The sequence below is a fragment of the Pan troglodytes genome, chromosome 10 (genome assembly GCF_028858775.2).
Source record: "Pan troglodytes isolate AG18354 chromosome 10, NHGRI_mPanTro3-v2.0_pri, whole genome shotgun sequence".
NCBI lineage: Eukaryota > Metazoa > Chordata > Mammalia > Primates > Hominidae > Pan > Pan troglodytes.
Window position 1 is genome coordinate 55,552,501 of NC_072408.2, and position 25,123 is coordinate 55,577,623.

The following is a 25,123-nucleotide window of genomic DNA, read 5'->3' on the forward strand; positions in this document are numbered from 1 at the left end:
GTCCGTGTATTGTCTATTTGAATCTTTATAACAGTTCTATGAGATAGATCTGGTTGGTATTCCTGTTTCACAGATGAGGTTATGTTGCTCAATAAGCCAGCATTCAAACCCTCAAATCAACATTTTCTGAATCTAGAATACAAGATTTTATTGGTAATAAATATAATTCAGTTTTCTGAACTGTCCCTATAATTGAATATACTATTTTTCAACTCATCCCTTATGGATAAGAATATTTACATTTATTAAAAGTCACTTCATAAGTATTGAAGGATCACTTAAAAGCATTTGTAAGTTGTATCAAAACATACCTTCCTCTGCTTTCTTCATCAAGTCATCAAGTAAGATTTTTTGATGTTCTTCGCCATCATTAAAACTATATAATGCCCATTTCTTCAACAGAGTTTCTCCTTCACCACAAATATCAATCTCCAGCAACCCAGGAAACCATTCTTCCATGAGAGAATCAATGTGGTCCACAACTTGGCCCAAAAGAATACAGCCTACATGATTCAAAACAGAGCTCAACACCTTGTCTAAACCTCATAATGTCGCAAAGCTTTAAGGTAAAGTTTTTTTTTTTTTAAGTTTAGATTTCTTTAGTGTTACAATTGAAAACATTCAAATTGATTTCCTTACCTTTTCTACAAGAAGGAACTGTAATTTTTAAGAAACTCTCTGGATGATTGTCTAAGACTTCAGATCCTACCAGACAATAAGCTTCAGGAGACCAATTTAAGTAAATGCCTTGTCGCCAATACATTCTGTTTGGGCGAAGTGCTCGTTCTAAAAAATGGAGCCATTAATTATTAACTGCTTCATAAGTTAAAGGGAAAAAATCTACTGCACACAACACAAGTGATTGTAATACAGATCTATTCATTTTGAAATAAAGTATTGGGTTGTTACTGATATGAGTCCTCATCCATATCTATTAAATATTTTATCCATAACTTTACAATAAAAAGAGTTAAATCCCCTGCACATTAAGATCCATTTCAGGTTGATGCTGTTAAGCAGTTTAATATGCTCGACAGATGAAGAAAGAAAATCATAAATAAATCCTCATAATTTTTAAAAAGAAGTTTTTGATCATGCTAAACGCAAAACTTTCTGAACTTTTTAATGCAATGTAACTACCTATATGTTGATTAATTCCAATCAAGGTAAGGTTTATTTTGGAAACCAGTAACACCTGTGTAAAGCTAATTTTAATCCCCAAAATGATATTTTGCCTTTGGAGTACCAAAATGTCTCTATTTATTTTAGAAGAAAGAGTTAGCATTATAAACACCGGATTTGCTCTTTTTTGGTAAATATCTTAGTGGCTGTGCAACAGAAAAGAGATAATTACAGTCCCTACAATGTAATCACGGTCAAGATCTGAGTGAGCACCTAAGGAATTTTCTTCCTGACAAATTAGATGAGGTTATATGTGCTTGTGTGTCTTTAGATTGCCTACTCCAAGGTTTTATGAGCTCATTTTCTAATTCTTCAGCTGCCTTCCAAACAAGTAAACTCTGAGAAAATGGCATATTACTTTTCATATGCCATCTCCCTAATTTCTCTAAAAATTAATAAGTCTAAATTAATAGTCTCTAAAAATCTAATAAGTCTTCATTAGATACTTACCTCTCCCTGAAAGCATGTAAGGTGAAATCTCAAGTAATCGATTGATTAATCTTGACCAAAATCCCATTGGAAAATAAGGCATTTCATATAGTCGGATGATAATTTCAGAGTTCTCACAATGGGGAAGCTCTATCACAGGCCTGTGGTCAGACAAACTAAAGGCAAAAGGACACTATGGTTATACAGCCTCACAAAACACCCAACCATGTTGAGCAAATGATTTTACTGCTTAAAGTCAATGAAGGTAATCATTCCAAACAATTGTAATCTTTTTGTAACATTGTTTCACTACATATTTTTCCTACACCAAAAATTCAGTGGTCAATAACCAATTCAAATGCATGCTCAGATGTAGATGCATGAAATATTTTCGGTAATCCCTGTGCACTAATATATAAATTATTACAATTAGTTATGCATAGACAAATGTAATCCTATATAAATCCTGAAAAATACATGTCCTAGAAAAAAAGTGTATATTTATTTTTACAATTGGCTGCATCCATCAATCAATGTAATTTGCACATTTCAACATCATATTACTTTATAACATTTCCCAGTTGCTTAGAGCAGTAGGAAAAATTTCCATAGTATAGGCTAAAACATAGGCATCCATTGTGATGCCATAAATGCTTTTAAAATTCTGTTGAAAACTCACTATCTTTTCAGAACTTGCTTAATAAACTCTCTCAGTGTTGTTTAATAACACACACATACACAAACACGGACACACACACACATTAATCTCCACTATTTACCTTTCTTAAATAATTTCAACAGTGATAAGCCAACTAGTAACTATATACATAAAGTAAGTGATTTACTATATTGTTAAAGTGTCAGATGCAATGTTTTATTCCAAAATAAATGATATATGTCAGTAGGAGGTTTACACTAGAAGCAAAATATATTTATTTATTTAATACATCTATTATAGACTACAGTTAGTTTGACAATTAAAAGAATAGATAGTGAATTTCCATGTAGCAATTAATTTTTTAAGGTTTTCTTTACCTGCTTGGAACCAGCAAATATTCTTCTCCTATTGGCAAAGCAATCTGGAATTTTTCTAGGAGCTTAAAATACTGTGACATGTAGTTCTTTGGAAATTTCCTTTTCTTTGAAAGAAATTTTTCCACATCTCTACGCGAAATAATTCCCTTAGGGTGTTTTGGACAACCTTCCACTTTCACTGTCAAAATCTGAAAGATTCGAGTCATAAATAATCACTAGAATTTATTTTCTGAAATGTTGCAAATTTAAAGCATTTTATGTCTCTTTGCTCAGTGAAAGTAGTCAGAAAGATTTTAATGTTTTCAAGTGCAACACAGTACCTAATTTCTCTAGCAACCATGTGGCCTAGAAGCCCAGAGGGGCATTCACTCTCAAAAAAAAAAAAAAATTGTTAAATTAAGGGAGTTAATTCGGATCGGAAATCACTGAACTTCACTGAAACAATGAACATCAGTATTTCCCTAGCTACAATGGAAAGATCAATCCAATACCTCACATCTGTTTTGCAGTCTCATCAATAATATATTCCCAGGAAAATTATCTTCCAGACAGTTATCAATACAGGTTTGAAATAGAAATATTACTTCACATTTATATACTAGGAGAGGATTTCCATGAATAGGAAGACAGACTGTGTAGCAGAGTTTCATGATTCTCAAAGTAACTACTGCATTTTGACGGATTCTACTTGCAGTGTCTGGGTCAGTAGGTCTGGGTTGAGGCCTGAGAATCGGCTTTTTTAAAGAGCATCCCCGATGTTTCTAACACAGAGATCATACTTTGAGCTTTGATCCTTGTCATGGCAGTTAAAAATCAGTCAGAACCCAGATTCAAATCCAGGCTCTACTACTAGCTCTGTAACCTTGGGAAAGGTATTTGATTTCTTTAATGCACAGCTTTCTTCTCTGTAAAATGAGATAATAAAAGTGACTGTCTTAGATTGCCCTGAGAATGAAATAACACATGTAAAGTATGGAAAGTACATATGACAAATTTTAGCATATTTATCTATATATTCCAATTTATTTTGCTTTGTCAAATTCACTTTAAAAAGAGGTTTGTATTTAATTTTCTTTGGGAGATCTATAATGTTTAAGGAATACTTAAACAGAAGCAAACATTATTTATGCTATCATGTAGTTGAGTGAAATACCAGGTTATAAAGTCCTTAGGCCCAAGGACTTGTCTTACCCATTTCTGTATTTCTATTTTGTATGTACAGTATTTATTGAATCAATGAATGCATGGTTGATTGAACATATTGGTATTTAATGACAGTGTGCAATGGGCCTATAAATAATAAAAACTGTTGTTTAAGACTTCTCCCATGTTGTGTACTTTATAGCAATTCCACATTGCTCTTACAGTTTAGGTGGTAAAGAGAATTGTTTGCTGTTTTAGTGTTTTTTAAGTGCTAAGACCTTTTTTGACAATTCATCTCCAACTGCACTTCATATTTTCTTTGTAGCACTCTGTACCACTCAACATATTATATGTTTATTTATTACTTCTCTTCTCTCATTTGAATATCAGCCCTATGAATGTATAAACTCATAGGCCCTGGAGTCAAACTACTTGGTTTGAAATTCTAACTCTACCTCTTCCTGAATGTGTACCGTTGGATAAATTATTCAACCTCTCTGTCAATCAATTTCTTCATCTGTATCATAGGGGCTAATAAAGTACCATTTGGAAAGGTTGCTGTGAGAATTACATGAGCTAATCTTTGAAAAGCACATATTAACCTCATGTATGTTAGCCATTATTATCTAGTTATTCTAATTTATTTTACTAAGATACACTTATTTTTTAAAGACTTTGTGCTTGATTGATCTATAGATAGATCTATAGCGTGCTACCACTATTTGTAGTGGAAGTTTCCAAAGATGGACACATCATTTCCATCCCTATACATAGGTGCTATTCATATAGAGTCTCTTTTCCTTCCCCTTTAATCTGAGCTAGGTTTGTGGTTGCTCTGGTTACTAGAATGTAGCAGAATTAATATTTTTGCCAGTCCTTGGCCTAGCCTTTAAGAGGACAGAAAAAATGTGCTTCATTTCTCTTGGTAACCAGCCACCATGAAAGATGTCTAATTATTCTGTGATCACCGTGCCACGAGGAAGCCCAACTTAGCCATATGATAGGCCACATGGAGAAGCACCAATACTCCAAAAACATGCATGTACCTTTCTTGCACTTTCCAGCTCAGTTTAATGAATGAAGCCAAGTGAATGACCCTTGCCAATACCATGTGGAGCAGAACCACGCAGCTGAGCTCAGTCAAGCCACAGAAGAACGAGAAATGATAAATTGTTCACATTTTAAGCCTCCAAGTTTCGAGGAGGTTTGTTACACGAGAATAAAATCTGCAACATTATCTTGACTTTATCACCTTTAAAAGAGCTCCTAACATTCCTTCAACCTCATAACCTGAATAGCTAACTGATGCCTTATTCAAGGAAAGAGAATTTTCCAAATTCCTTTGTATTTCTCCCATGTATTTTTATCAAGGTTAAATTGCCATGTAAGCTTTTTAATGTTCCACCTGATTAATTGAATAGGTCTCTTTCATATCTCTTTTACCATACAGTTAAATGAGTCTTGTAAACTTCTCCCTGCCTTAATGGTACCTTTTTTAAATAAGTTTAGTGACCTAACAGCTCGGGGCACATAGAGTGGGTGGGCTCATTAGAGCTTCTGCACCATGAAATTATTCCGGCCCTTGCCTTGATTCATGAAGGTGAATACTCCTATTTATTTTTGCTAATAGCTGCCAGACAAGTTGCTCTTGGTTTCACTTGATTATTTAGAGATTTCATTTCCTTTAAACCTTAGTGAGAAAATGACATTATATTTCAATTTATTGGCATAAATAAAAATGATGGCACTTCTTTTTTAGGTTAATCAGAAATTTAAATTATCATTTTATTGACATTTTAAATCTGTCTTTCAAAGTAACTTTGAGTGGCTCAAATTAACTTAATTTTTACTTAAATTATCATATTTATAACTATGCTAATGAGAAGAACTTTCACAGAGTTTCAACTTAATTACTCCACAGAATCTTCAGGAATTTTATTGCAGTCATAGTGAAAATCTGCATTTTTTTAAAAGGGGAGTTCTGATGCAAACCTCTTCCTTATTCTACTGTACAAGATATACCCATCCTAATGTTCACATGTGTGCAACTTCAAGTGTTCCATAATGACATGGAAACACACCACTTTAGAGAGCAACTTTAGCTTTTCCTTGACTATGTGGAGTTGAGTTACCTCCTGATAACTATTGTGTGCCAGCTAGGACAACAAAATTGCTGGATATATTTAAAACTTCCTTTGCTGTACAGGATGCAGCTACCTACGCATCTTTTTTATTTGTCCCCATACATGACACACTTTCCAAAACTACATAAGTACCTCTTTATAGTTCTGAATTTTTTTAAATTTCCTAATTAACATTCTTTAAATTGCCAAATAGATCCAATATAAAATTAGCTAACATTTACCCCTCACTTACACTGAACCAGGGAGGCAATATAGAAGATAATTGTTATTTTCCTTATTTAAAAAGTAAGTAAACAAAGGCTTAATGCATTAAGAAATTTCACAGAGCTAATAAGTAATTAAAGAGACTGAAACGTAGGTCAAGCTGATGCTCAAATAAGTGCTCTGGGTCACACTACTGTCTCCATTATCATTTAATAATTGAGTAAAATCACATTATCCATGACATATGTGCAGAAGGCTGAAAATCTAATTTAAAAATACCTACCAAAATAGTAATAACTGACACACTGCAAATAATTGCTGATTGCAATGTTTCAATATGCTCTTGAGTTCCATGGTACAGGATTTAGCCTCAACTGAGTTCTCTCTTCACAATAGCTTCCTTTTTTTCCTTAGATGGAATTTAGGAACAATTATTCAAGACTGCCTGAGTGAATTTAATTAACTTTATGGTTTAATTGGAAGAGATATTTCTAACATAAAAATATATAATAATTTTAGGGACTCGGGCAGCCACATGCAAAACTATAAATTTTACTCATCAACAAATCAGTAGCTTAATGTTTCTCAACTAGGGTAATTTTTCACATTCTCCAAGCAATATTTAGCAATGTCTGGATACATTTTTGCTTGTCACAGCTAGAGGATACTATTTACGTCTCGAATATAAAGGCCAAAAATGCTGCTAACATCCTACAATGTGCAACAAAGAATTATCTGGCCCAAAATGTCATCATGCTGGGGTTGAAAAGCCCTGAGGTAGTATGTTTTGCTCAAATGGTCTTTTATGTAAAAGCTACAGAGATGGATTATGATAACTAATTAAACTCATTGGTAATGGATTATCATTTGGAGAAAAAATCATTTTCCATGTGAAATATAAGAAAAAAATAGCTATAACCAAGGCCATCCAAAGTTTTCAAAATCGTAAGCATTTAAAGCTCAGATCATTTCACTTAAGTCAAAACTCCCCTCCATGTTATCTAGATAGAGGTTTCACAGGCTCAGCAACCTAATTTTCTTATATGTGTTTACCCCAAGGATTTCCACAAAGCCTCCATTCAATTGACTAATTCAGTAACCAAACCAATGACATCATCAGGATCTAGTAAAGCAGCATGGGGCAGAGTGATACAAACATCTGTATGTGGCTTGAAAACCAAGTCATGGAAGTGAACTCAAGACATCTTTCCTTCTTCCATGAAGCTCTTCAAGTAGTCTTCTATGTGAAATGTTCCACAGTTTTCCAAATTCACAAAAGTTTCTGCCTTAACTAAACCCAAACTCTAAAACGCTCAATGCTCTGGGCGCCATCTGTTCTATGCTTTGACCATAACTCCCGTGCCACAAAAATAAAAGACACCAACCTGTGCCATGATTTTACAAAGCCACTTGGGTTCCACAAAGTACAAGTCACTTAACTGCAGTGCTGGGTCTTGAAAATGAAGAAGGACTCCTGTAGTAAAAAGTCATCAAACAGTGAAACATGGAATCTAGAACAAATATCAAGGGGCTTTAGAAAAAATCTAGTCCAACTTCCTCATTTTACAGGTGAAGAAATTTCAGCATAGCTAGTGGCAGAGCTGGGACTAGAAGCTGTGCATCCTATGGTCTAAAGTTCCAGTATTATAATGGGGTATTTTTAAACTACATAAAATGATCATATTTAAGCATATTTGAGACACTGACATGCATTACAGAGCATATTTCACACATAAGTAGAAATTCATAATTTTCTGTTTTGCTTGCTGAATACACACTACAAAGACATGTTTTATTTTCAAATACAGATAAGAAACACACCATATCTCAGCATAACTTAAGAACGATGGGGAAAAGGAACAGATCATAAACCACGGGAAGCTATTTTTTATACAACAGAATCTAGGGATCAAAAGCAGCTTCCCAGTCACTTACTCTAGTACTATCAAACAACTCACATTTCTAGCAAGGTAATATGATCAAATACACAATTAGCACTGAAGTTGCTTTGAGAATTTTCATCTTTGAGATCAATATTTGATGCAAGAGAGCTAGATCTTCCACTCAGAAGCTGCATCATCTCAGGGAGCCATTGATTCTCCAAGCATCCCAATTAGACCATGCCAACAATAATTCCCCTTTGCAATATAAAAATAACTTTCACATGCACTAAACTCATTTGACATTATGAAAGGATATGGCTGTGCTCAGGGTTCCACAGCTCCTGAATAGTAAAGGCAAGTTCTGGAACCCAAATATTTTAACTCCCACTCAGGGACTCTTTCCACTGCTTTACTCCTAGGTGATTTCTAAATTTGTTTTCTTATGACATGATACATGATTTGTCATGAACACACATGATGATCTTCCAAAAAGAAAAAAATCAGTGGCCTATTAAAGAACCGTATGGATATTCTCTCAACTTTGAATGTAAATTCTATACAAGATTCAGAAACACTTTTATAAGTTACTACAGCTGAGCTTTGAAAATAAGGAACGAAAAACACAAACCTGATTCATTTAGAAAGTGAACTGCGTGAGGAAGCTCATTTTCATCTAACTGCAGCTGATTTTCTCTCACTAGTTGTAATAATCGTTTCCGGTCAATTACGGGAAATTCAATTGGCACATTTTTACGCTCCGATAAAATGATTTTTTCAAGTTCTACATAGCAGTCTGGAATCAGCTGTCCAACAACAAGCTGATCTCGGATCTATGAAATTACAAATGACAAGCTGTAAAAATCTATTTTATTTGTGTATTTGTCAAATGGTTGGCAAATTCAGTGCTAACAGTTTTTACAGAACCAGATATATTATTCAGAAGTACATTTTTAAACAAAATCAAAATATAATAAAAAGCTATTTAGGTTGTAAGGAACAAGTACAATGAAATTAAAATAGGAAAATTGTTGATTCAGAGGCAAATTTGGAAATATCAAATAAAATAGTATGGAAATATTTATCTCGCTATCCAGAAATTCCATGGAAAAAAAAACAAGATAAATCACTAACCATAAAAGAGATTTTTTATATCCTAAGACATTAAACTTAATGTGAAACAGACACGCTAGTATAAGATATCAGTACAAATTACAAGAGCTTTTGGATATTATTATATTTTAAATATTCAAGGTAAAATATTAAATTTTGTGCTTGGTTATTTGTAAAATGTTATATTGGGAGGACATATATATCAACAGTGAAACACAGAGACATAAAATCCCACTCAAGCTATGTTTTTCATGGAACCTTGAACTTGGGAAAATGAGAAATCATCTAAACACCAGTGATTCTGATAGGAGAGGATGATCATTGTTCTGTTGCTCTTAGAATCTAATCACTATCAACAAAATGAGAAATATATAAAATAAGATTTTTTAAAGAATGGCCCTAAGAGGATAGTTTCTACAATAAAAGTATCTTCCAAACGTTTTTTAAAATATAATTTTAAATAGAAATGCAACTCTTAATAATATCCAGAATGCCGTTAAGAACCACCAGATGGCAAACTCTCCCTATTTCTGGACCTATGGAAATTACATATTCTTTTTACCTGAAAATACGAATCAGAATTTCTGCTTAAATTCTTACACTTACTACAAATAGAAATTCAGCACACACAGAAAAAAATTAACTTGGTCTTTTTCTACTTGTGACTAAAAACTTAAAGAGACAACCATAACCATTACTTCCATATTTACCTGCAAATGGTTACTCAAGAGACTGTTTTCATGTATCTCTTAACCCAGAGAATTAGAGATAATTTCACTAACCTCCACTTTTCATGTTCCCTCTCTTAGTCGTTCATAAATTAAGATGAAATTGAACTTCAGATTGAGGTTTTTGTTTTAATCCAAGGCAGGAAACCTCCATATAAAAGTAAACAAGAGTTCTCAAAGAAAGCAAATCAAGTAGAAATGGGGTGAGTTTTACGGGACTACGTCTCAAGGCCTGCAGAGATGCCTGCTCTGCTAATGGGCTGGACAAGATTAAAAGGAGTATTGTCAGCATTGAACTCTGTTTTGTCCTGCTTCTCCTTTCAGCATGATTATCAGTTAACTGACAGGCTGAGCCAAAAAATAAAACTTAAAAGTGTCTGCACAGACACATGTTAATAAGGTTGAGACAGAAAAAGATTAGAGAAGAGCTAAGATCAAAGGCAAATATGAAAAATAAATGAGAGGACAAAAAATGATCTCTAATAGATTAAAAGCTGCTCTTTGAATTCAGGTTGAAGCACCTCAGGGAAGAAAGAATTTTCAAGTTCTGGCAGGCTCACACGCCCTGGGTCATCTGAAAGAGTCATTCTTCTACAAAGCAATCAAATGAGTTTTCAAACCATTATGCCAGAATGCTGCATCCATTAGCAATATATACTTTTCTTTCAATAATACTGGTATTTCTCAAAGCATTTGTTTTATCTCCTTGTAAAAAGTTGTCTTTAAAGGTGATTTATAAGTGCCAAAAGAAAAACTAGTCTGACTTATTGGTAATGATATCTATTAGACAAAAGCAGTATTAATACAGCTTAATGAACCATCTTATCTGTGACTTTGCATCAACTAAATTCAGGCCTTTTCAAAACAAACTCATCCTCCAACAAGTCTTTTTAAAGATATGATACATTCTCTGACAACAATGACAAAAAGGGAAACTCAAAATATTCTCAGTAACAACAAAGTTATTGAAGTATGGGTATAGTCTCAGAAAAAAAAACACCTGGATTAAGAGATTAATTGGATGAATAAATTTTGTGTGTTTGTTTTTCTTTAAGTCATATTACTTTCTAATTACATGTCCAACAAGAGAATAGGAAAGTCTACAAATAAATAATATGTCATTTTTACATGACATTACCATCTATCATCAATAAAACCTTTTAATAACTGTAATAAATGTGTGTTGAAGGATACAAACATACAAATTCTCTCCCTGGGCACCGCAAAAGTCATCACTTTTACAAATGGCTCATTAGGTTTTGGAGTGAAGCACACATAATCTATATAAATGGAACAGAACTAAGCTAACTGGCCAGCATGGAGTTATAACCAAGGTGACTATATAATTTATCATCCAAATTGGAATGCTTTTGAGAATATAGTGGGACACTATTACATAATTATGCTGGGACTGCCCAGGCCAAATAGGACTCTATTTATCAGCCAGTATCTTGATCATTAGTGCTATTGAGCTAAGCCAAGACAGACTAAGTGAAATTCATCATTATGTTTGTCATATGGAACTATCAATGGTATTTTTCAGTACAGTTTACACCACACTCCCTGTAGTACCCAGTGAAGATTTCTTTTTTCTGCAAGTATTTAAAAAAAAGTGTTCTCTCTGATAACTGATTTATTTACATTTTATAAAAATTTGGCTTACGAGAAGATAACTTTAAACATTTAAAACATAATTCCTAAAATAAAAAGCCCATTTTGTATGAACTAAGTAATTAGTGAGACACTGGTGAAAACCAAGTTAGTGGTCTTCATGACTAAATAAAACAGCTGCCTCACAATACGGAGGGAAAAAAAATTGGAATGGGAATCACAGTGACAAAATTCATGAAGGAGTGGCACAAAAGATCAAGATGTCCATAAAACAGGAATTCCAAAAGAAAAGAGGAAATGGAAAAATAACAGTTAAAGAATAATAGAAGAAAGATGATCCCAAGACCTCAGTATTCACCTTTACCCTTGTGATTGAATCACCACTATAAGAAGTTGAATCAGAAAAGGCATCAAAAACATTTTCTCAGATTCTCTCTCAGAAACATTTTCTCAGTATCCCAGAAACGGTCTCTTAGTTTCTCTCAGGGTCCTCTAATTATTTTTTGTTCCCATTTCTATGAATTAGAAATGAAGTCTGGTATAAATAATTTTAAAATGGAAAGGACTTTAATAATGCTAACAGCAACGAGGAAAGAAAACCCACAATTTTAAGTGAGTTGCTCACTTCTCAAAATTTCTGACATTTCTAGGCAGTTGAGAATCAATAAATTACATTTCTCTACCAGCCTACCATGTTACCTTGAAATTAAGGCTCTCGTTTATGATGGTTTTCCGAAGTTTTGCCAAAGCATCAGATTCCTCGGTGGCATTCACAAAGTGGTAATCTCGTATGGCAGGGAACCCTCGCTTATTCAGGAGTTCCTTGGTGATTTTACTTATGCAGGCTTTGCGTTGCTTCTCATCAGAAACATCCAAATGTGTGCCAATGAGAATCACAGGGGAAGAAGAAGCGCGAGCCTGGAGGGAAAGACACAAAACCCTCTTGTGTTTGCTTTCAAACTGGGCCTGCTCACATTCCTGTTGATATTTGCTTTCCGCGACATTCACTTGAATGGAAAAGAGAAACTAGCAGACTTCAGAAGAAGAAAAGAACAACTGTCCTTTTTTCCTTAAACCTAAGAAAAAAATGTAACCTTACGACATTTTAAAAAGTCATTTTTGGCCTTTCTTAACCCAATTCTTCACCCTTTTAGGTGGCCTATATAACGGTAGTGGTATAGTTTTCCTTTCCCATCTTCATGCCTTAAGATGAGTTATTCACTCCTAAATAAAATAAGCATTTCATAAACCCACAAATTATATCAAATTAACGTCATATAGTTTATATTTTCTCTTCCTTATCTGTGAATTTAATCTTCTAAATTCGTTTTAAAGTCAACCAATTTGGAGTCTACAATGAAAGAATAAAAGCCACTCAAGCAAATATGACTGCCACTGTACTATTTGCTCACGTTGGCTAGCTGTAAAAAACTTAATAAAAGAAACATTAAAAAATACCCAAATTACAAAACAAGCATGTATGCAGCCAAATTACATGGTTAAATGTCCTGACACAAGCCTTTTTAAGGACTTTATGCACAGAAGAGCTCATTGCAGCATCATGCAAGCAGCATTTTAGTCTCCATTCTAAAAAGCCATAGTGTTTGAAGGAATAGCTGACAACAAGACAACAAAGGAAAAGATAGAAAAGCAACAAAAGGGAGATTCCAGATGTAACAGCATAATAATCTGGGACCACTTAAAGGATACAATCTGAAGAATTTCACACTAAATGGCCCCTGAGTACAAAGTTGATGAGATATATATATATATAGATTGCTTTTCTTTAATATAGCTTATTTTAAATTAGAAAAATTTAGATTTCATTTAAGAAATAATATAATTAAAAAACAGTTGAACATATATATTTTCAAGTTTTACAGCATAAAAGAGTTTCAGGTTACCAATAACATTCACCAACATGGAACATACAATTTTCATGTTATGACTTCATTACTCTGAAAGTTTCCCAACTCAAAATTTTAGTGCTTCTTTTAAGAAAGTATTTAAAGAGACTGAAGCAATTGTTTGCCCAAAATAAATTAACTTACACACACACACACACGCACACGCACACGCACAAACACACATGAATTATTTTCTATTTTCAGATGATCAGAACAAATCACCTTTATATTGAAGAGCCAAGGCTTCATGGCATCAACTTCAGCCTGTCCCTTGCTGAGGTCATAGACAGCAAGGTACAATGCTCGCTGCGTCATAAAATGGGGATGAGTACTATAGAATTCCTCACGACCTAAATAAAGATTAGAGACAAAATTTTTTAATCTTTCAAACAACAGGCAAGAATCCTTTTTTAAAAAAAAATCTGGGAGAATAATACTATTTATTATTTAGCATACTAATAAGAGAAAAACAACAGACCATGTTTAGAGAACTATTCTGGGTTTTTACTAGGATTGACCACTTTTAGCATATTTGTCAGCAACCGATCAAAGTACCTAGCACCAAATTGTTCCTAACATATCCCTCCATGTTCTTCTCCATTCTGGAGGCAAGGGTAAAATTAGGAGAAATGAAGGGCTTTGGAATAATTCCATACAGTCTACCAGGTTTCTGGATATTAGAACAGAAAGCTCAGTTTTTGAATCCCTGTTCCAAACAAATGGTAAAAGTGAATTTTAAAATTCTATAGAAAGAAATACCTGCAAAATCCCACACATTTAGGACGAGATCTCTCTTTCTTTTGTCTCTTATTTGGATAGGCCAGTCTTTCACATCTATGCCAACTGTGGCACTTTGCATTCCAGGATCTGATTTCTTGGTTTTCATTAATTGCTGCAATAAGGTGGTTTTACCACTCCCAGTATTTCCCACAATCATAAGTTTCATTCGGTTATAAGGCACAGCCTTTTTTAATCGCTGTTGAAGAAACCTAGTATTTGAAAGATAAAAATAAAATAATAAACTGTTTAAAAGTATACTTGAGATTTAGGTGAGTTCTTTTACATGTCACACTATTCTAAAATATAGTATCCAAAAGAGTGCATATCTCATATAACTAATAATGTACATGTCTTTCAGAGTACTGTTAATGCATATATTTTGCTAGAGATTTTAGGGTAGTTGATAATGTTTGGTAAAATCACCAAAGAAAACATGTTACACTATCACCAGAAATAATCAAAAGGCCAAAATATGTTTGCAATACTAATTAGAATACGATATGCAATATATATATACCTCTATATATACACACATATACATACATGTATACATATTCTAATGTCTTTAAATAGTATGAAAAACCCTACAAATTATACGCCAGGTGCGGTGGCTCGCACCTGTAATCCCTGCATTTTGGGAGGCTGAGGTGGGCAGATCATGAGGTCAGGAGTTTGAGACCAGCCTGGCCAATATAGTGAAACCCCGTCTCTATTAAAAATACAAAAAATTAGCCGGGAACAGTGGCAGGTGCCTGTAATTCCAGCTACTTGGGAGGTTGAGGCAGGAGAATCGCTTGAAGCCAAGAGGCAGAGGTTGCAGTGAGCCAAGATCAGGCCACTGCACTCCAGCCTGGGCGACAAGAGTGAAACTCGGTCTCAAAAAAAAAAAAAAAAGAAAAGAAAAGAAAAGAAAAGAAAAACCCTATAAATTATAAAGTTCAAAATTTCACAAAGTCCATATGACATAGAAACAAGGTAGAGATATATGTATACTGTTAAAGCTTGATAATAGGGTCATATTAGTTACATTATAGATGTGTGTGTATATATTCATATATGGTATATATGATGTATAGCTATATATTCATGTATATCACATATGCATATAATAGTATATATGGATAGTGAGATCACATAACATCATAAATAAATATAAACTATTATACTATCAGCAGATGTTAACATGCTTTCATTCCTAATGATCTTAATGTAAAAACTGAATGAAATAGAAGTGTTTAGGTAGCTAAAAAATCACCTTTAAACTAATAGTAGAGTCAAAGTGTTATCAAAAATATAATGGATAGAGAAAGATATATTTTGAAATATGTTAAAATGTTGCCACAGTTTCAAATTAGAGAAAAAGACTAAATCATAAGTGAATTTTACATCAGAGTAGTGACCAATTCATTCCTGTAACTAATAAGAATCTGACCAACATTCCTGATGATATGACCAAAAAGCAACATTATCTTTCTTGATTTATTTCTTAAGAATGCACCACTATTTGAAAAAAATGTCTTTCTTCAAAAAGCAAATGATGCCTACAATTTCTAATCTGCTCTATGTCTTTCTGTCTTTTCTGAAAATGTTAAACATGTTTAAAAATATTTAGTTATATATTAAATTAAATATTAAATATTAAAAATATTTAGTTAGATAATACAGTATAATACACTGAAAGCTAGTTCTACTAAATGTTTAGTAAGAACTGAACCAATTTTTATATGACCATCTTTTCCAGTTTCAAGAGAGAAAAATAATTGGGTAGGATGAAGGGTAGCCACAATTAGCACAAAAGTTAACAAACTCTTTCCTTTAAAATGAAATCAAGCTCAGGAGTTCAGAAAACAAAATCCTTCCTCATAAAAACAGATGAAGTTAAATATAAATTTAAGCGATTTTAGGCAGAAGAGAATGAGTAAGTATAAATCACTGGTAATTAAACAACTATTAATTGTATGCCAGGCACTGTGTTGGGTCCCAAGATTTGAATAGTGAGTGAACACAGCCATGGTCTCTGCCTTGGTGGATATTACAGTCAAGTTGAGAGGTGATGACAGAGCTGAGGTCTGCAACGTTAATACAGTAACTGTGGAAAAGGGAGCAAAGGATTTTATGAGAAAGTAATAAGACCGATGTGCTGAAAGGGAACAAAAAGGAGGATAAAATCCATTACCAAAGATATTTAAAGTGCTTAAAGTGTAAAGACCAGAAACAGTGATACTTGAGAAGTTTTGGTGCTTTCAAAACTGATTAAGGTGAGTAGATTACTCATCCTAATGGGCAAAATAGAAGTCAGTAATTTCACATGATGTCAGTAGCTATAATACTTTAAGATGTAAGAGGCATATGTTAACTAGTTGCTATATGAAATACAGTGTGAGAAGTTATTATACTGTGCTGTATTTCTTTAGATTGTGTAATTGGTAACCAGAGACCAAATAGCAATACTTATTTTCTTTTAGAGTCTACTCCACTGAAAAGAAACAGAAGGAGGAGAAGCCGCTCTCAACATTAGCCTGGCTAAGAAGAATGAGAAATCTCTACAGTGGCACCACAGAAACACATTCATTAAATGAAAGGCAAATGACACACAGCATATTAATGCCAAATATTACTATTTATTTTTCCCTAAATCGTAACAATATATGTCCATCAAAGTCACAGAGAGTAGAAAATCTGAAATAAATTTAGTAAAACCAAATAGAAAAAAATTATCTAACCTTATGATGTCTTTGGCTTTACATCCTATATGTTTAAAATCAAAGTTAAGACGCAGTTCATCCAAAGGAAGATCCCATATTTTGCTTAATTTCCCCATTTCATTGGGAAAGGATCTTAGCTCCAAGTTGTAACTGACATCCAGAGATGTCAGATTTTCAAGACAGCCAATCTCAGGAGGAATCTTAATGGAAAAAAAAAGGGCAAAACCTGTTGGTGGGAAGGAAGAAATGTGCTCTGCCAAAAAACGTGATAAGAAACAAGAAAGGCTCACAGATTCCATCAGCAGCTTGCACAACCTTTCAACAGAGTTTTAAAACTTTCCAAAGGTTTGTCATAAGTTGTCAGTATGTGTTTAAAAACATAAAAACTTACATATAAAAACTTACTCCCAAACAATCTATGTCACTCATCTGTAATATTAAAAAACCCAATCTCCTTTGGTAACATACTTCATCTCTTCAAGACATTGAAAGTAAGGAAGTTCTTACCACAAAATGGATTTGGTTATCCATTATCTGTGACTTCATTCTGCTCCTTCAGTAAAGGCAAGAAGACCTAGTCACTACAAACCTGCATGCAATTTAGTGTTCTCGAAGTACAGCTACATGCTTATACTTTAGGTGGCATCCTAATTGGAGTAATTTCTTTTCTGTTCCAAATTTTTAAGCAATATAAACTATATTTATAATAGAAAACACTCATTTGCTGGCAAAAAATCAGGTAGCAAAATATATGCACAGTTTTGCTGAACCTCACAGTGTCAGACACTTAATTCTTTTGGTTTTTGTAGGCAATATGCTAGAACTTGAAAAATAATATTTTCTGAGACAAACAAATTATCAATTTCAGATTTATAACAGAGAGAATGGAGCAAAACAAAAAAGGTTGATCCATTAGGGTGATAGCATGGTGGCGGAATGCAGAAATTTAAGAATGTACCAAGGAAAGCTGAAAAACAAGTAATACAGTATACAGGCCAGCAACAACTTGAGAAAAATGGCGTATCTAAGAGTCTATTAACAGATTGGACAGAGATTTGGTGATACAATGACACACAGCATCACATTCATCTATAATTATGTATGTATTCATATAATCCTTTAAAAGTATATCATAAAAGTAATTTTTTGAGGAAATTATGCTGTGTTACCATATCCATTTACCATAGAGTAGGCTTACAACTTGTTTAAAAAACAAAAAAAAATTGAATGGTATTGATATTTACAATGCTTATTTTGAATTTATAGTTATTAAATGACATCCACTACTATTCCATAGAATACTCTTTATGAGCTAGTAATATAAAGAATTTTTATCCTTATACTATCTTGTGTATTAGCAAAGTGTTCTAAGTTGTTTTGTCATAGTTAAGTAACAGTTAAGAATAATTTGAGTTAATCTATAATATGTTATATGATAACATCACACATAATTTGAAATGAATATTCTAATAATTTTTACTTTGTACAAATGTTGGGTAGACAAATTTATATCTAGCTGTTTAGCTTTCAGATTAAAAGGTTCTGATAAGTATAGCATATTGTTTTATTGTTTAGTGGAAGTATTAAGGCTACTACCTTATTTTTAAAAGTAGATTTTTTTAAATTGTTGGTGTGAGAATGGAAATTAAATTAAGTGACACACCATTAGTAGCTGTTCTTATTTTTAAATTTAATGGAAATCTGCATTTATAGTTGACAGGAATTTATAGTTAACAGGAAGCTTCTAGTTTCATGAAATTGGTATTTAGAAGCTAAATATCACTTAAAATGATAATTTGTAATGATGCAAATCATAAAGTATATTTTTTAAGTGGCAATAATCATCTTACCTCTTTCAGTTTATTGTGAGAAAGATGCAGTTTCTCTACTCTAGACCATAAATATGCTTTTTCACTCAAGTCCAAGATGCTGATCTGATTATGGCTAAATAAGAGTTCCCTTAAGTTCAAAGATTTCCAGTGTGCAGGACCTGGTAGGTACTGAATATCGTTGCTGCTCATATCTAAAGACCGCAAGCTAAAACAATACAGAGGAAAGACATAAACCAAATGAGTATTTCCAAAATACATGAAATAACATCACAAATAATTTTCCCCAGGGTGAGAATAAAGTGTAACGTCAAAACTAGCATTATTGACAAATGAGTATGCATGTGATTTGAGAGCCTGAAGTTGAACCACCAGTGTTTAAGAACTATGACTCTGGGCAAGTTACTTCATCTCTTATGAAGTGGAGATAATAACAGTGGCTATCGTAGGGCATTATTAGGAAGATTAAAGAGATGAACCACTGTAGAGTAGTTAGAACAGTTAAACACATTCTAAAGCTAGATGTAAGTTAGCTATTATAGGTTTGTGTAACACTCTCTATGGCTAAATTCTAATTATTATTTGCCTAAATATAAGCTCACAGAAGAGCTCATTGCAGCATCATGCAAGCAGCATTTTAGTGTCAATTCTAAAAAGCCACAGTGTTTGAAGGAATAGCTGACAGCAAGAAAACAAAGGAAAAGATAAATTTACACATATATTTTTATGAATTTGGTTTATCATGTATGATATAATTAGAATAGCATTTAAGATTACAACACACTCAAGATCGAATTAATGCCTGAATTTAAAGTTAAGAGGAAGCTTCTGGTTTCATGAAATTAACCAAAATATCTCAAAAACCTGGAACTACATAAACTTGCCTAATCTTCCCCCAAAATTTCACTCAAACATAACTTAAGCATAATGTCAAAGTTAAGGGTATTTTGGCAACATATCAAGTTCCACAAACAATTAAAATTTTAAAAGTTAAAGTGATAGCCAGTATAATCTCATTTCATTATACGAATACAGCAATTAATTAAACAATCTTAAGTTGTTTTTACACAATGATCCACTAAATAAATATAAAAGTTTCCATTTTAAGTAATGAGTTGGGTCTTTTATCTAGTGAAAATCATTCATACATACAAAAACATTAAGTTGAGTAGGTTTAGAAATCAATTACCTCTATATGACTAAATCGAAATCATGTTTCTAAAGGTTCTGTTCCAGCTAATGTGCTTTTAAAATTAAAATAACAATAAACTTACTGTGGAAGATTTAAAATTGCTTCTGGAATACAGGAAAATTTGTTCTGAGATAATTTTAGGATTGTCATAGAAGGAGGCAAGAAAGGCATAGCAGCTAAAAGAAAAAAAATGAGATAAACATTTTAATCATTTTAACCAGATTTCCATTAAATTCAAAAATAAGAACAGCTACCAATAGTGTGTCACTTAATTTGATTTCCATTCTCACACTGACAATTTTTAAAAATCCACTTTTAAAAATAAGGTAATAGCCTTAATACTTCCACTAAACAATAAAATAATATGCTATACTTACCAGAACCTTTTAACCTGGAAGCTAAACAGCTATTTAAATATAAATTTGTCTACCCAACATTTGTACAAAGTAAAAATTCCTAGAATATTCATTTCAAATTATGTGTGATGTTATTATATACCATATAGATTAACTAGAATTACTCTTAAATAACTATAGCAAAACAACTATGAACACTTTACTAAAATACAGTATATTATAAGGACAAAAATTATTTATGGTACTAGCTCATAAAGAGTGTTCTATGGAATAATAATGGGTGTTATTTAATAAAAGTATTCTTCAATCATATAATCTTAAGAGATTGGGAAACATTCGGTAAAATAAAGTAAAATATCTGAGTTCTCAATACTCTGGTATATTTTATGATTTTTTTTATTTTTTATTATTTTATTATTATTATTGTTATTTGAGACAGAGTCTCGCTCTGTTGCCCAGGCTGGAGTGCAGTAGCGTGATCTCAGCTCAATGCAATCTCCACCTCCCAGGTTCAAAAGATTCTCCTGCTTCAGCCTCCTGAGTAGCTGGGATTACAGGCACGTGCCATCATGTCCAGCTAATTTTCTGTATTTTTAGTAGAGATGGGGTTTCACCATGTTAGCCAGGATGGTCTCGATCTCCTGACCTTGTGATCTGCCCGCCCCGGCCTCCCAAAGTGCTGGGATTACAGGCGTGAGCCACCGTGCCTGGCCTACTTTATGAATTTTTAAGAAGGAAATGCAGTATGAGGTACCTCCAAGAAATAAAATTCTGTGAAACACAATTTGGGAAACAGAAAATCACACAGTCTCTTTTCTTATCTGTAAAAGAGTGTAGCTAGATCAGATGAATGCTAAGACACTTGAGAGATCTACAAATCTACCGTTTCTAGGAAAACGGATTGAGGAATTAGTTATTAGCATTTTCAAGGTTAAAAATATGGGTTATACTTTATCTAGACAATCTTCAAGGGTCAAAATGTTCCAGGACACTCCTAGAAGCTGTCTTCCTGAGAAGCAGAAAGATAGCTATTATACCTCACCTATTAGCAAAATAAATGAGTCGAAATGATTCTCCACTTAAGACTTCAGAGTCTTGAGTTTCATATGCTGTATGGAAAACATTCATAAGGCCACAGAACTAAAACTTTATTTTACATGGGATTTATTGATTGATTGATTGATTGATTGACGGAGTCTTGCTCTGTCGCCAGGCTGGAGTGCAGTGGCGTGATCTCCACTCACTGCAACCTCTGACTCCCTGGTTCAAGCGATTCTCCTGCCTCAGCCTCCCGAGTAGCTGGGATTATAGTCACATGCCACCACACCCAGCTAATTTTTGTATTTTTAGTAGAGACAGGGTTTCACCACTTACATGGGATTATTTTTAATGGTTAGTGGTCCTGCTCAGATGTCACCTCCATGGGGCATCTTCTCAAATGTAAGACCACTTCTCAAACTATTAAGATTGTGTAGTGCAAAGCAAACAGATTTTGAACTGGGGTCCATTCAAACTTTCACAACAAGATAATTAATTGTATGCACCTGTAAACATCACACAAAAAATCTCACGGCTTCAATTTCCTCAACTGGGCAGAGGTCATACCTGTCCTAGGTATGACCATTAGGATCATTGTGAGATTCAGCTGAGATGACACACTGACCATACACAAGCTTCAAGGTCCTTTTGGATGCTCCTCTTTCCAGACCCAACTTAAATGTCACAGGCACAGAAATGCTTTCCTGACTCCACAGTCTGAATCAGATTCCCCTGAGGTACCACAGAGCATCCTGAAACTTTTCCACAGAAGGCACCACAATATAAAATTACATTTATTTATGCCATCATTACTTAATGTTTGTCTGTGCTCTGAACTTAATCACAAGTTCCTTAAGGACAGAGACCGAGTTTGCTTTGCTTACTAGTGAGTGAGTCAATAACTCTATCCCCAGTTTCAAGATCATGGTTGGAAAGTGGCCAATATTCAGGAGGGTAGGAGGAAGGGAGGGCGCGGAAAAGGAGGAAAATACTATCCAAATTAAGATGGCTTTGATCATTATTAGTTTCTGAAAGCTCTGACAAATTAAAATACTATTAATAAGTAGTTAAGCCATATTCTGCTATTAAATAGAATTAAAAATTATTTTACTGAGTCAGGTATGGAATAAACACATGGGTGGCAAGATGTGAGTATTCTCTATGAAGGAAGATAAAATATGGGGAATTCCTGTTTATTGTCATAAAAGTATTTTGTTCCTTAAAATTAAAATGTTCATTTAGGATACAAATGAACATAATTTCCTCTATTATTTCATATGCTAAGAGAGGGCAGGGGATTCTACAACTTTTAATAAAAGTGATGATAATAATTTGCATTATTATAATGTCTTGCAAAGCACAAGAGGTGAATGAATATACATTAACTTCACTAATTCGAAAACCATTAAATGATTAATTTTATTTCTAACAACAGCAAAGAGTAATCATATTTATCATACAAAAGGTTGCTGAAGAAACTTCAGTATGAAAAACAATATCTCAGTATCAGGATGCCTTACCCAGCTCAGGCAGCCATGTGCATGTTTAGTTTAAGACTAAAGGGAACCACAGGGTACTACACAGTAGGCCAAGTAACTATCATTTTAACCTCTGACAATAAAAATGTGATAATTTTTTTAAATTATAGACTATTTTTAGGGCAGCTTTAGATACACAGGAAAATTGAGCACACGGTCCAGAGACTTTCAATATATCCCTTCTCCCCTCACCACCACCACCACCCCACACATATTTTCCCCTATTATTAACAATTTGCATTAGTTTGGCACAGTTGTTCCAATCAATGAGCCAATATTTGACACACCATTATCACTCAAAGTCCATAGTTTACATCAGGGTTCATTCTTTATACTGCACATTCTATGGGTTTTGACAAGTGTACCATGGCACATATCCCCCTCTATAGTATACAAAACTGTTTCACTGCCCTAAAAATCCTCTGTCCTTTACCTATTCATCTCTCCCTCCCCTAACCCCTGACAACCATTGATCTTTTTAATGTCCTCATAATTTTGTCTCTTCCAGAATGTCTTATAGTTGGGAACGAATAGTATGTAGCCTTTTCAGATTGGCTTCTTTCACTTACCAATATGCATTTATGTTTCTTTCATGTCTTTTCATAGTTTGATAGCATTTTGTTTTATTGCCAACCTGCTAATTTTATTTTTTAAATCCAGCATAATATTTAAACTGAAATGCCACTTTTAAATCCACAACTAAAGGGTCCATATATGACTCATCTTGTACAACTTAGAGGGCCTGGTAAGGAGGAGACCCACACAGAACACTTACCAAGAAAATTCATTCTGGCACTGAAACTCTCCACTTTAGGACAAGCCTCAAGAAAGTTCTCTGATAGGGATGAAATGTGGTTCTTACTAAGGTTTAAAATCTTCAGTTCCTTCAGTCTCAAGGGGGAGCATATCCGTGATATTTTATTTCTAGTCACAAGAGACAAGATAATGATTAAATTGCATAAATTCATATGCTTTAAAGAAAAAATATCAAAAACAATTTGCTTTCAAAGAATAGCATCAAAGAGGATTCATTAATTTAAATATTAGTTGTAAAAATGTAAGTCAGTTGATAAAAGTTGTAATATTCATTGCCTCAGTCTTTTATTATATATATAATAAGTATTATATATAGTATATATATAATATATAGGTATTCTATATAATAAATATATATATGTATTATATATTATAATAAATATATATTTTATATATATATATATATATTTCTTTGAGACAGAGTCTCGCCTCTGTCACCCAGGCTGGAGTGCAATGGCACGATCTCCGCTCACTGCGACCTCCGCCTCCTGGGTTCAAGCGATTCTCATGCCTCAGCCTCTGAGTAGCTGCGATTATAAGGTGCGCACCACCACGCTGGGCTAATTTTTGTATTTTTAGTAGAGATGGAGTTTCACCATGTTGTTAAAACTCATTGCTATAAAAATGTCAGCATATTTTGTTAACATCAGCATATTTAGGCAACCCTTTTATTTTTAATGAACTCTTTCTTACCCTTCTAAAATGAGCTGCTCCAGTTTCTCTACCACATCAGTGAGGTTCTCAGGTACAAAAGACAGCTGGTTATATGACAGGTTAAACTGTTTCAGAGTTGGACATTTCACTGTAGGATCTAAAACCACTGAGGGTCCAATGTCATTTCGAGAGACATCAAGATTAGCAATACAACTCATTTTCAACAAGTAAGAAGGAAATGATGTAAATTTATTACTGTGCAAGTCCAAATGTGTCAAACTCTTCAGAGTCTGAAAAGACAATAGTTTAAAATTCTAAAGTGAACCATCTGAGGAACTTAAGTCTAGCTAATATTTCTGCCTTACACACCTCTGGTAACTAGAACCATCAAGAATTTTCAAAAAGTTGAAAACACAATCCACAACAGAATTTCAGTATACTAATTGGCCCAGTCGTCTCTGCTTGTAGCATGGGTAAAACCAGGAAAATTACAACAGGCAGATTGTAAAAAGCAGGTTCACAAAAATAGAGTTGAAAGCTTCCTTCAGCTTTTTTTGTAAATTATTTCCAGAAAGAGCAAAATGGAAGCAGAATAGGCCTCAACAAATATTTGAATTAATGATTTAACAAAAAGTACAACATAATCCTGGGAATATGTTTTAAATGCTGTCAGAAATTGTTACATATTTTGATATATATTTAAGATTTAACTATAAAAATAGTTACTTATAATGTGTTTCATTTTAGAACCTCCTGTTTTTTATGAAACTTTTTGTTTCAAATTTCTACTTTCTATTTTTAAGCAATTTCTAATTTTATAATGATAATAGCAAACCCCT

At 33.5% G+C, this 25,123-nt stretch overlaps 1 protein-coding gene across 3 annotated transcripts in view; it reads right to left on the reverse strand.

Annotated features, from left to right (window-relative positions):
- LRRK2 (leucine rich repeat kinase 2) overlaps positions 1–25,123 on the reverse strand; it is a 143,449-nt gene that overhangs the window by 45,575 nt on the left and 72,751 nt on the right. For all 3 annotated transcript variants that reach the window (XR_010148048.1, XM_001168494.6, XM_063785773.1), the window contains exons 24-37: positions 24,324–24,574; positions 23,590–23,738; positions 19,965–20,058; positions 18,712–18,898; positions 16,880–17,061; positions 14,136–14,365; positions 13,599–13,726; positions 12,169–12,387; positions 8,649–8,850; positions 7,523–7,611; positions 2,647–2,834; positions 1,633–1,787; positions 640–786; positions 312–503 (exon numbers count right to left, since the gene is read on the reverse strand). Coding sequence is in view for 2 of the 3 variants with exons in the window: in XM_001168494.6 (XP_001168494.1) it covers positions 312–503; positions 640–786; positions 1,633–1,787; positions 2,647–2,834; positions 7,523–7,611; positions 8,649–8,850; positions 12,169–12,387; positions 13,599–13,726; positions 14,136–14,365; positions 16,880–17,061; positions 18,712–18,898; positions 19,965–20,058; positions 23,590–23,738; positions 24,324–24,574 (2,413 nt within the window). In the remaining variant the exon portion in view is untranslated. The remainder of the gene's footprint in view (positions 1–311; positions 504–639; positions 787–1,632; positions 1,788–2,646; positions 2,835–7,522; positions 7,612–8,648; positions 8,851–12,168; positions 12,388–13,598; positions 13,727–14,135; positions 14,366–16,879; positions 17,062–18,711; positions 18,899–19,964; positions 20,059–23,589; positions 23,739–24,323; positions 24,575–25,123) is intronic.